Raw genomic sequence first — 13,132 nt, 5'->3', positions numbered from 1 at the left:
TACACAACAGTATTCTACCAGCTGGTTCGGGATTAGGGCTGCCACTAACTATTGTTTTCACGAGAGATTCATCTGACTATTGTTTTCTACATTACCTGATACCTGTTTTTAACAAACACAGGCGTTGAAAGCAGATCATAATAAAGTGATACTAAAGTGACAGGAGCTGCTATTTTTGATGAAGTAAAAATGAACTGTGGTGTTACGGAGAAGCCTCGGGCCTACAGATGATATTTTCCAGATATAAGGGAACGTGCTTGTTTGATAAGCAAAAATCTCATTATTTTTGGATAATTTTTCAGTGAAATTCAAAAATAATCATTCCCGCTATATCACTCCCATCTTCCTGGTAAAATGTAGCTGCTCTCATCAAATGCTGACTGTATCACTCAAAAAGAAACTGAGTAATAAGCAACATGTCAAGCTTTTGCTGTGGAATACAACTCTGTCTGTTGTGGGTCATCTGATTTTTAAAGAGCCCACTATTATTCAGGAGAAATTAAAAGCAGGGGTCTCTGTCTCATTTCCTCCGTTGCCACCTATGGAGCAACCACGGACATAGCAGGCCAGACTCAGCCTGAGGTCACACGTACTTCTCAGGGGAGGAAAAGATGTAGGCATGCTTTTTGAACATACAAAGTGAGAAAGACTTTTTTTTTTTAAAAAACAAAAAGATAAAATTGCAACACTGACATCCTTTGTCTGTTCTTAAATCACTGGTTGCACTGCCGTCAGGCAAGTACAGTAACTTTATTTACAAGTTATTGTTATTTTTTTCCGTCTAGGTTTAAACTAATGTTACAGATCATAAATTTTTGTCCAATGAACCATCACTGGAAATCTTCAGGGGAGGAATTTCATTAGCAGACAGGAGCAAGTAATGCTTTTGTAAATGCTTTTGTTTTTGGCTTTGATATGATGTCAAACTGATGAGCTTTAAGATTATGCTGTGATCAACAAACAGAGCACCAGTTAGGAATGATACAATCTTCTTACAAGATTTAAAATTGCATGATGAAAGAAACATAACAATGATAATATTAGGGCTGCACGGTGGTGCAGTGGTTAGCGCTGTCACCTCACAGCAAGAAGGTTCTGGGTTCAAGTCCTGGCTCGGGCGTGGGATCTTTCTGTGTGGAGTCTGCATGTTCTCCCTGTTCCTGTGTGGGTTCTCTCTGGTACTCCAGCTTCCTCCCACAGTCCAAAGACATCAAGAGGGGACGAGGCTGATTGATACTCTAAATTGACTGTAGGTGTGAATGGTTGTCTGTCTATATGTGTTGGCCCTGTGATGGACTGGCGACCTGTCCAGGGTGAACCCTGCCTCTCACCCGTAGATGCTGGGATAGGCTCCAGCCCCCCCACGACCCTTACTAGTAAGGAATAAGCGGAAGATGACGATGGAATAAAAATATCAAGAGTCTGATTCATTGATTATCTATCTAATGTTTTGACTGTAGCCGAAATAATACAGAATTTTGGGGACTGATGCTGGTAAGAATGATGTACTGAGTGAAGTCAGTAGCAAATATTTGATTTCTTCAGCTTTAGCAATGAGATTCAAGCTACAGCTTTGTTGTGTACCAATATTTAAACAGAATGAAATCAAATCTCATCAAAACACGTCATCTTTAGCAATATTTCACTCTTAATGTATAACAGACACCAATAGTAACTGATTATCGTTGACTGACGTTGATCACACTTACATTTTAACTTTTTACAGTGCAACGACGGAAATTACCAAGCATCTTCTTTCTCTGCGTTATGCATCGAGATATCTGTGAAAGGTCTATAGATCTGTGTGGCTTTAAATCAAGAGAGGCAGGTTAGGACAGACGATTGCAAACACTGTGATGATGCAAAACTGTGTCTTTGTTTCTTTCATCTGTAGTCGGCTGATGTTGCCTTGTAAAAGATAATGGGTTATCCTTAGCTGATGTCGAAATAAACTGCTTATTAAGTGAAGTTGCACCACTGAACCGTGACAACTGTAGATTAATTCAGTATCATTTAACCTCACAAGAGCACACAACGACACAAGGTGAGTATATAAACAAAATAAACACACCTCAGTACCAGTTCAACAAACAAGCAGTGCAAAGCACCAGATGAAAGGCATTATGGTATAAAATAAAATGTACTGAAGTTCAGTTTTATATCGATGTTCAACTATCTTTGCACACCATTTATAATCAATCAAAACTGCTGTTTGTCTCTGTAGTGACACTAATGACAATCTGGTGAGGATAATAGTTGGTGTTTACGATTTGTGATTACTTGTGTGATTTACTTTTTTAATGAAGGAAATCATCTTTTGTTTCCACCTGTGTGTTTTATGTTTTAGATCACGGACACACCTGCTATCAAAGACATGGGAAATGGCTCGCCGTCATGTTAAAATGTAGCCAGCTGCCAACAAGAGCGGAGCAAATTGGACTTAGAAATGCAAATAAGACATCCGACACTTTATACTTGTACACTAAAAAGTTTACTGCTGAGTACTTTGGTGTGAATTTTCCCCTTCAGTCAATACGCTGTAGGCATATTGACGATCAGTGACTAAACCTTCAAACCACCTCGTTACGAGCTGTAAAAGTAATCAAACATGCTGTTACTTTGCACTCCTGATTGTGTATCAGCAGCTATCTGTCTCGTCACCGATAGTATTTCAGTCTCCCTGTCCTTGTAGGACCTGAAGTGATCTTCATGTAACCTACATCGGCTATCTGTTAGGAGAAGAGTGTGTGTTCTCTGTACCCGAGCCGAAGCAAGTGACAACTGTCCGTCCAAACCATGGAAACTGCCTCAAGGCATTCCAGAGTGTGTTATGACTGACTGTTGTGGTATGAGAGTATCAGCAGTCGTCGCCACATGAGATATGAATAAACGTGTCTGTGGTGCCTGTATCCAATCAGTGTCAAATCAATCATGCGTATTAGTAAAAATATCATTTAATTTCTGTTAATCCCAAAGTGTTTTCTTACACAATTAAAAAAATGACTTTAAGTTTATGTTAAATGATTGATTTAAAGGGCTTAATGGTAGATATCCGTGTGCGAGATATCGAAATTCTTATTTTGTCCAAAAAAAAAAAGTTTCCACAGCTTATAGTAACTGAAAGGGTATGACATGAGAAACAGAAACACCCAAGAATTGCAATTTCACCACATTGAATTTGGATTTTTTTTCTTTTATGAATTATTTTCTTTTTTATCATTTTCAAGCACACTGGGTTTATGCTTCAATCTAAATATAAATACATTTGACTCGACAGCAGATCGACCATTAACACAAACGCCTGTGATTTCTAAGTTGCTTCGTGTTTTTGTGTGATTTAGAAACTGTAAAGCATATAACTTGAGGATATCAGCATTATCCAAGTATCAGCATATTGAAATTGTCGGGGTTTTCAAAATAAGACCTGACATGACATACTCTTCATTCTTTGTGCAAGTGAATTAGGAGAACGTGCAGCTTTTGAAGACGCGTAATAAATCAGTGCTACATCCTTCTGATCAAATATCAACTTAATGTCTTGCTTAACGGTCAGGAGTGACGGTGTGCAACCAGAATCACGTGTTAAGGATCTTGGTGATTATATTGCCCTGAGGCTGTGGGATCCATTACATTCCTCACTCGTGTGTGTATGTTTAAACTTTATCATCTTTAAATGACCTTTAGGGAAACCCCCTCCCCTGGGAGCTGGGATCATTCAGATCACATTTGATTTCCTTTAAGACACACTGGAAATAAAGCCCCGGCGGTGCAAATTTTTAATCATTTACAAGACAGGTTATGTTTTGGTACCAGACAAACCAATTGTTTCTGACACTCCACCTGATTTGATTCATTTAAATAAGTGCAGCCAGTTGAAGGTTCTCAGACCCTCAAGTCAAGCGGCTGTAAAAAGCTTGTCGATGTCACTTACTTCTTGTTGCCGCTCATTTCGTCAGGTTGCGTGTGATAAATCTCCTCTCTGAATATGTGCCAAGCAGAGCGGATCACCGGAGCGGCGGCTGATGTTTAACCTGACAGGGTAAAACAAGAAGGGTTCATTGCTGCTCTCTCTGTACATGAACATTCAAGGAATCTGTCACCATAAGGCCACCATATAGACACGTGCAGGTGTCACGGCGAGATAATTCTTCATCTGACGCTAAACAAAAACAGAGAAAATAGAGAGGAGCACTATTATAGGAAGGGAGATTAGAGAAATTTTGAGACACTTTGCACATCATAACTTCAAATTATGATACGATACAGCTGCTTTTGGTCGGCACATCAGTTTAAAATAGCACCACCAATCGAGCTTAAGCTAGTAGGTTTTTTTTTTTCTTTTTGCACAGTAAGCGTATTTGGTGCCACAACCCGCTTGGCCGAAACGGAACGCTCCCTACAGCTGCGCGTTTACGCACAAAATGCGTAAAAGCCGCAATAACTAGTCTTGAGGTGTTCATACAGAAATAGATTCATTGCCTTAGTTTTAGAGGGCCACACTTAGAGGTGAAACTTGGGTAAATGACTTTACTCACCGCTGTGTGTTGATCTCTTAGCGCTCACCGTCACCCCTGCGATGGCATAAAGGCAAAGAAGTCTACCTCCAGCGCTCCACCAAAGTTTGAATGCGACGCTGAGCCGCGTGTGATCTGCTGGGTCACCCTTTGTTAAGGCCACTCCTCCCGTGGGAAGTCAAACTGTGCTACTGGTGCACCATCATCACTTTATCAGCGTCCCCTCCCCATCCTGCCCCTCGTCTAGGCCCTCCTGCACCTCAGCTAAGTCACGGATGAGCTCTGCCAGGTAGGGTCAGGTTTACACACAGCAAAAGTCTAGCAAAATCGGTGGACGCTATCCAAGGCATTATCCAATTAGAGACATGTGTCTTTATTAATGGTTAAAATTAGAGAGTCAAAACGTAAGTACAAAGGAAATGTGTCTCCTGAAATCCAAGCAAACACTCCTGCAGGTTGATGGATACAACAAAACTGATATCAGGTTGAAAACACGTTGGGCACCACGTTTGTTGTATTGTGTTCCAGTGTGTTTGGAGGGCCCTCAATTAGAGCTTTGATAATCCAGGTCTCCCCTCCATTTACAGCCCCCACCCTGCTGACGCTTCTTATGTGAAAACACTCGTGGCAGTTGTTAACTTATAAAGCTGTAATATATTCATGCTTGTTTTAATTTTGTTTTCGGATCCCTAACTATACACATGAAACATTCCTATACGATTATTGCTCGGATTTTTGTCTAACATTCTGCCGTAGGTTTACTTCGTCCTTCACTTACAGCAAATTGACTGCAATGCTGCTGTGACTTGTGTACTGGTATTTTCGATCTATAGCGCCATCTATTGGTAGTATTACAGATTGCAAGTACTGCCATGAGTTGGGAAGTTGCAGAGTTGTAAACGCGTTAATGATAAAGAAAACACAGTAACTCTCTGAGGGTAACCAAAGCCTTTCATGCAATTAATAGTACAGAGCCAGGAAAATAGTATTTGCACATTCATTGAAAAGAAAACTTACTGATGACAAGAGTTTGTGTCTTTTCCTCACCACCGAGTTTTAGGTTTTAGTCCAGTTTACTGTTAATAGCGTGATATTGGGTCCAGACATAAATAAATAAATATATATATATAAATTATTGAGGTAAATATTTTTGTTATTATGGTTTAGTTGATGTAATTTATGTGGAGCTCAGGCCTCTGAGTGCTCTTCCACTTTGTAGAATGTCTTCTTATCCTGTACTGTATGATACTGACAAATGGCATGGCGTGTATTTTTCAGTTTTGATGAAAACTTATGAAAGTCTTGTTTCAATATTTGGGTCTGATGCTGAGGTCTTCTGCAGCTTATCTGCTGTGTTAGCTTTGATTCATGTATATAAATAATTGCAAATATATGTGTATATGTAAATATAAATATAAATATATATAAGAGGCTGCATATATATTGTCCCACATAATGTCATATATATATAGTACATATATACAGTATGGGGGCTGCACGGTGGTGCAGTGGTCAGCACTGTGGCCTCACAGCAAGAAGGTTCCGGGTTCGAGTCCCGGCTCGGGCACGGGATCTTTCTGTGTGGAGTTTGCATGTTCTCCCTGTTCCTGTGTGGGTTCTCTCTGGTACTCCAGCTTCCTCCCACAGTCCAAAGACATCAAGAGGGGACGAGGCTGATTGATACTCTAAATTGACTGTAGGTGTGACTGTGAGTGTGAATGGTTGTCTGTCTCTATGTGTTGGTCCTGTGATGGACTGGTGACCTGTCCAGGGTGAACCCTGCTGTGATAGGCTCCAGGCCCCCTGCAACCCTTAACAGGATAAGTGGAAGAAAATGGATGGATGGATTCTCACTGAAGGCATAAAAACTATGAATGGAATTATGTAGCAAACAAAAAAGTGTGAAATAACTCAAAACATGTTTTATATTTTAGATTCTTCAAAATACCCACCCTTGCTTTGGTTACTGCTTTGCTCACTCTTCTCTCAATGAGCTTCATGAGGTCGTCACCTGAAATGGTTTTCCAACATTCTTGAAGGAGTTCCCAGAGATGGTGAGCACCTGTTGGCCCTTTTGTCTTCACTCTGTGGTTCATCTCATCCCAAACCATCTTGATTGAGTTTAGGTCAGGTGACTGTGGAGGCCAGGTCATCTGGCGCAGCACTCCATCACTCTCCTTCTTGGTCAAATAGCCCTTACACAGCCTGAAGGTGTGTTTGGGGTCGTTGTCCCGTTGAAAAATAAATGATGGTCCAACTAAACACAAACCAGATGGGATGGCATGTTGCTGCAGGACGCTGTGGTAGCCATGCTGGTTCAGTGTGCCTTCAATTTTGAATAAATCCCCAACAGTGTCACCAGCAAAGCACCCCCACACCATCACCCCTCCCCCTCCATGCTTCACAGTCAGAACCATGCATGTAGAGACCGTCCGTTCACCTTTTCTGTGTCACACCAAGACACGGTGGGTGGAGCCAAAGATCTCAAATTTAGACTCATCGGACCAAAGCACAGATTTCCACCAGTCTGATGTCCATTCCTTGTGTTTCTTGGCCCAAACAAATCTCTTCTGCTGGTTGCTTTTCCTTAGTAGTGGTTTCTTAGCAGCTATTCGACCATAAAGGCCTGATTGGTGCAGTCTCCTCTGAACAGTTGATGTAGAGGTGTGACTGCTACCAGAACTCTGAGTGGCATTTATCCAGGCTCTAATCTGAGGTGCTGTTAACTTGTGATTTCTGAGGCTGGTGACTCAGATGAACTTATCCTCAGCAGCAGAGGAGACTCTTGGTCTTCTTTTCCTGGGACGTCCACATGTGAGCCAGTTTGTCTTAGCGCTTGATGGATTTTACGACTGCGCTTGAGGTCACATTCAAAGTTTTTACAGTTTTCCAGACTGCCTGACCTTCAGTTCTTAAAGTAATGATGGACTGTCGTTTCTCTTTACTCAGCTGATTGGTTCTTTCCATAATATGAATTCTACAAGTTGTAAATAGAGCTGTCAGCTGTGTACCAACCTGACTTCTGCACAACACAACTGATGGTCCCAACCCCATTAAGAGGCAAGAAATTCCACAAATGAACCCTGTAGAGGCCCACCTGTGAAGGGAAAACCATTTCAGGTGATGACATCATGACGCTCACCGAGAGAGGGCCAAGGGTTTGCAGTGCTGTCATCAAAGCAAAGGGTGGCTACTAAGGGTGGAATGTAAAATATAAAACGTATTTATTGTTATTTAACTTTTTTTCTTTGCTACATAATTCCATACATCTTGCTTCATATATTTGATGTCTTCGGTATGTATCCACAATGTAGAAAGTAATAAAAAAAAAAAAAAAAAACACTGAATAAGAAGGTAAGTCCACGTTTCATTATTGAGGTTTTCAAACTAAACATGGACAGGTATTTATTCAACTCCTGGTCATTCAACTTAGCATATGAAAATCAATCAATTTTGGCTGGCTAAAGATGGTCAATGTCTCAGGTGCCGTCCCAGGGATGAGCTGATACCTGATACTTTTTGGAAAGTAAGGAGCTATTGACAAAACAAACCCAAGAACGGGACTTCTGATGTCAGGTGAAATCATTCACTGAGACACATAATCTGTCTGCCCTCCCTAACTGGAGCTTCATGTTATATTTGGTGTGTTTTTCACAATTATACACATAAACATGAACACATTTAAGGGAGAAAATTCTGTAACAATGTATTAATTTGGGTGAATTTTACACAAATAATATATACTTTCTGTTTTTATATATATATATATATATATATATATATATATATATATATATATATATATATATATATATATATATATATATACATATACATTTTTTTTCTCCCCTAATACCTTGAGAGACTATTTATGTATCACAAAACTGTGCAGTTTTTACAATGTTTTGTGAGATGTTTCATTTCTTTTTGGACGTTTCTTTCAGGCCAGTTGTGTTTTTGCTGGGCATTTTTTATGTCACTGGGGAAAAAAACAATAAAGGGAATATCACCACAGACAACAATCCTTGGTAAAAGCATCCATTGCCAGGATTCTTTAAGTGATAAACAACAGACAAAAGTGCTTTTACCTTCATTACTTCAATTTTCCACAAGTTGAAATTTGTTCTCAAAACAATGTTTTATGTTTTTATTCATAACACAAAATATTGTGAAGCGTCACATCAGTATGACATATCTGAGAGAAGTTAATGCGAGAAGGAATTGTCCCACATACATCAGTGTATAATGCAAAACAGATGCTGTTTTACACATTTAGAAGCTCAAGCATGTCAGCATTTCCATGTTTTCCCTCATGTGTGGCATGATTTATTCATGGCAGCAAAGATGAGACAGAGGCAAGAGACGGGATATAAGACCACAGACCTGCTATGTCCAAAATTGACCTCAAACTCAGTTTCAATCATAAAGCATATTGTGTATTTGACCTGGTTCCCCCCTGGTATTTATGTTGGTCCTCCAATAGTTTGTATTTTGAGATGAGTTGAGTGTTAGATTTGATGCTACCACTTTAATCTTGTTGTCTTTCCATTATTTTTTTTGTGTGTGTGTTAACTCCTGCCTTTGAAGTGAAATTGTTCCAGAAAACCACCTCCTGTTCTCTCTGATGTTCTTCAAACTATTAAAAATGTGCAAAATTACATCAATTTCTTTTAACCTAGCAATTGAGTTCCTGTTAATTTACAAGATTCAACAGAGGAGAGTTACACAGATATTAAGAAGTAATTCCATTGATATTTTTTTACATGAAAAAAAATCCATTGATGTTCCATAGTTTGTTCAGCCTAATCCAAGCGCTAATCCTAACCCTAACCCTAACCCTAACCTATGGTTGGTGTTTATACCAGAAAAAGTCTCCTATGGAGAACAAAAACCAAGTGCACACACTCACACGCACACGCACACACACTCACATACACACATTTATGTACTCGCATACACAAACACACATTGTCCTCTTCTGTCATTTAAGAGCTTAAAGCTGGCAGACATAGGTAATGGAGTTGGATTATGCACACATTGAGGAAATAAACATGAATGACAAGACAAATGCCTGATGACTGTGCAGAGCAGAAAGACAGGGAATGGCAAAGGAATCTGACATAAATTGCCATGAATTCCATGAAAGCGTGCTGTAAGACAACGGTGACAGATTTTATCGACATGTAATCACATCAAGAAAAAGACATTACACAATCAGACGGACATAGTCATTGTTTGAAGGATATGTCAGCAGCATGAGAACCATGAGTTGGACAAATGTTCTTTCACCTCCTACAGCTGTGAAGTTTCAAGCAATGTAGCAGAGCACTGTGAGAGTCTCTGCCGCATCGTGAACTTGTACCCTGATGGGCCCAAACTTGAACTCGCTGAGCCTCTGTAAACAGTGGGGATTTATATTTTCAAGGTATGTATTTCAGAGAAAAAACAACACATCACGCCAATTGTTTTATTTTATTCATTTTTTGCTAATTAAAGATGCCAGTTTTGATTTATTTTAAAATACGAGTCCAATATCAGGAAGCTGTTTTGTTTGCATTGGTATTGATGTGATTGTCAGCAGGATCACACATAAACTCTGATACCAATTTTCAGCGAACTAAGTGAAGGGGATAGGTACAAGCCAAGGAAGAATCCATTAAACTCTGGGGGCTGATTAGTAATTGCACCACTTGGTGGCAAGAGGTAATTACATGATTGTTTGTGGGGCTTTATTTTATTTTATTTTTTTACAATTGATGTACACTTCCAGGGGGGCCACCAGATGAATCTCAAATTTGGTCAGAAACACTTTAGGACCTCTGTGATTGGTTACTGTGAAGACTGGGTGATTTCATTAATTGGTGTTTCTGTATCAAGGCATCAAATGTTGACATTTCACCATGGAAGAGGAAACCGCTGTCCCTGGGCTCCATTCACTCAGATCTCTCTGGATGTGAAGACACCTACCAGCTGCAATTAAGGCTATGTTCCTTTTACCTTGGAACTCAAAATTTGGAACTGGGAATGACATCACGACTGAGTACACTACATTCCAGTAAAAAAGTGGGGAAATGTAAAAAAACAAATAAACAAACAAAAAAACCAACACATTGTAGTAACACATCCAGTAGAAGGAGAACAATATTGTTTGCATGACTGATTCAATGTCACAGAATGAAGACAAAAATAATTGCGAGAAACTTTGTGTGTGTGTGTGTGTGTGTGTGTGTGTGTGTGTGTGTGTGTGTGTGTGTGTGTGTGTGGTCTTTTTAAGCCTTAACACTTTCCAATGTGCTAAGCAGCCGTTTTGAATTGTGATCTCCAACTGGGAACTCAAAAATTCCAACCTCCAAGTTCAACTGGAAGCACATGTCATTATCATAACACAATCACAAAAAAAGAGTCAAATTTCACTTTGTAATCCTCAAGTAACGCACATTGACATAATACATTGTAAGTGTGTGTTCTGTCGTGCAACCTGGTGAGTACAGAAAAGTATATTTGCAACACATTGCGCATGTTGGTCTGCTCACTCGTGCAAAATCCAAACATAATCAGGTTCTGTCTTGCCTTCATTCTCCAGAACAGTCACACACTCTGACATATTCAGGGGTGGAGGGGCCTGCTGATTATTACTTGAAGCCTTAATTAGGTCCTGATCATTAAAGTGCCAGGGACCTGAGGTTTGCCTTGATTGAGTTTTCAATTTCTGAATGCTTTCTAGTTATAATTTTTCTTCTTTTGTGGAATAACAAACATCCTGGATCATGGAATATTCCTTTAGCATCCAAAACAAGTGACGGTGAGCATAAAATTACTCAACTTTCTATTATTCGCCTTAAAACATCTGTTGTTGGGCGTGCTGGTTGTATTTTCACGAGGATACGTCTCTCAGGAGGCCCACTCTCAATTGAGCTATTTTTAAAGCAGCTCTCACCTCTACCTCAGACATACCAAAAAGCCACTCAGTTTAGTCCCTCCCTGTGAATTTGGACTCTGTTTCAGAAAAACTTTTCAGGCTACCTCTCTTTCTCGTCCGATTGCATCAAATATTTCTCCGTGCCATCCACTCATGACAGCTCACTCCACTTGTGGCTCACAAGAGGTTTAAAAAGTTCTGACAACATCTTGACCAGTAAGACATTTGTACCTTTGTCACATGAGGTCGATAATTTAGACTTATCTTTTCTACTGACACCTCTAAGTCAGACAATTTTACAACACTTAAGCACCATAGCCAAGGGGCCCACAGGGGTGTCATGGTGGATGCTTGTGCCGTCAGTCTCCACTGCTCTCGGTCTTCTGCTGTACAAAGCAGGGCAGGGAGGCTGCAGCCAGTCCACTGTTTGATGTTGTCCACCCAAGACTTTCTCAGTCTGCCTCTTCTTCGTTTGCCCTCGACTGTCCCCTGAAGGATGGTTTTTGACAGGGAGGTATGTCATGTGGTGTTGCCAATCCAGGTCAGTTTGCAGTGTTTGATTGTTGAGAGTAGTGGTTCTTTTTCTCCAGCATGGGTGCGAACGAGCTGCCTAACAAATTCTGTCGTCCGACGTTCTTGATCTGAAATGTGTAACATCCTCCCATAGCAGTTGTTTTCAAAAGACTGTATTCTGCGTTCAGTCTCTGCGCTGAGTGTCCAGCTCACACATCCATGGATGAGGGTGGAGACTACCAGTGCCTCGTCGAGTTTGACCTTCACAGGGAAGCTGATAGCGTTGCTTTTCTAGATGCTGATGAGTTTTGTCATGGGTGATGTTGCAATGCTGATTCTGGTTTTTATTTCTTTTGTGGAGCTGCCATCCGTAGTCACGAAGGACCTGAGGTATTTAAAGTCCTTTATTTCCTCCAGTTTTGGCCCATTCACTCTGACGTTGGTTGGTGTTTGGTGGCTGTAGATATTGACCAGGATTTTGCTTTTCTCAGCACAAGTATTCACCAACCAACATATTCTCCGCATGTACTTGCCTGTCATTATGCCTCAATACAACCAGTCCTGCATCTCCACCCATGGGCCATTTTGAGAATAACATGTTAAGTAGAGATTTATTTCTCTTACAGTAAACCATGCCATTATCAGGGTAAACTGGCCACAACATTGATTAGGTTCTACAGGGCCAAAGCTAAAACAAGAACAAACTAACAAACAAGATTTAAAAAAAAAAAAAAAAACTCAGTGGAAACCATATTAAACCGTTTCCTAAATCCAACAAGTGTTGGCACTATGATGCAGCGTAACTAAACACTTACAATACCGAGTAAAATAACAGGTGTAGAGTATAATTCCCCAATATCTATTGTCTTTATTTATATTCTTGTCCTTGACTGAACCACTTTCAATGTTTGTTAATCATACAATTAATCGACTGAAATTCAAGCAAGACGTGACATAAAGATGTATGTCTCACTGACATTTATTTTTAGGAAATTTATCATCTAATTTTCCAACAAGTGGCGCTATTTGTCCAGAACGTGTCAAATTTACCCAGAGAATACAAATTGTTTACCAAAGAGCCTCATAAAAAAAAGAGATGACCATGTTACTGTGAGGACGCCAACGAAAGTCGCAATGAATCCTGGGAGAAGAGTTGCGTCAGGTCTGGTATGGACCTACCAATACG

At 40.1% G+C, this 13,132-nt stretch overlaps 1 protein-coding gene across 4 annotated transcripts in view; it reads right to left on the bottom strand.

Annotated features, from left to right (window-relative positions):
- The window catches only part of slc4a4a (solute carrier family 4 member 4a), a 54,836-nt gene extending 50,150 nt beyond the window's left edge, over nt 1-4,686 (bottom strand). For all 4 annotated transcript variants that reach the window (XM_086206872.1, XM_086206878.1, XM_086206876.1 and 1 more), the window contains exons 1-2: nt 4,536-4,686; nt 3,932-4,031 (exon numbers count right to left, since the gene is read on the bottom strand). In XM_086206872.1, the coding sequence (XP_086062998.1) occupies nt 3,932-3,948 (17 nt within the window). In that variant the 5' untranslated portion in view covers nt 3,949-4,031; nt 4,536-4,686. The remainder of the gene's footprint in view (nt 1-3,931; nt 4,032-4,535) is intronic.
- Between the last annotated feature and the right edge of the window lie 8,446 nt (nt 4,687-13,132).

This window comes from Aulostomus chinensis, chromosome 6, assembly GCF_037954235.1.
Source record: "Aulostomus chinensis isolate RoL2024-O1b breed Wild chromosome 6, RoL_Achi_v1.0, whole genome shotgun sequence".
Classification (NCBI taxonomy): Eukaryota; Metazoa; Chordata; class Actinopteri; order Syngnathiformes; family Aulostomidae; genus Aulostomus; species Aulostomus chinensis.
Note: the sequence above shows the minus strand (reverse complement) of the source record. Positions and strands in the feature narration are given on the sequence as shown.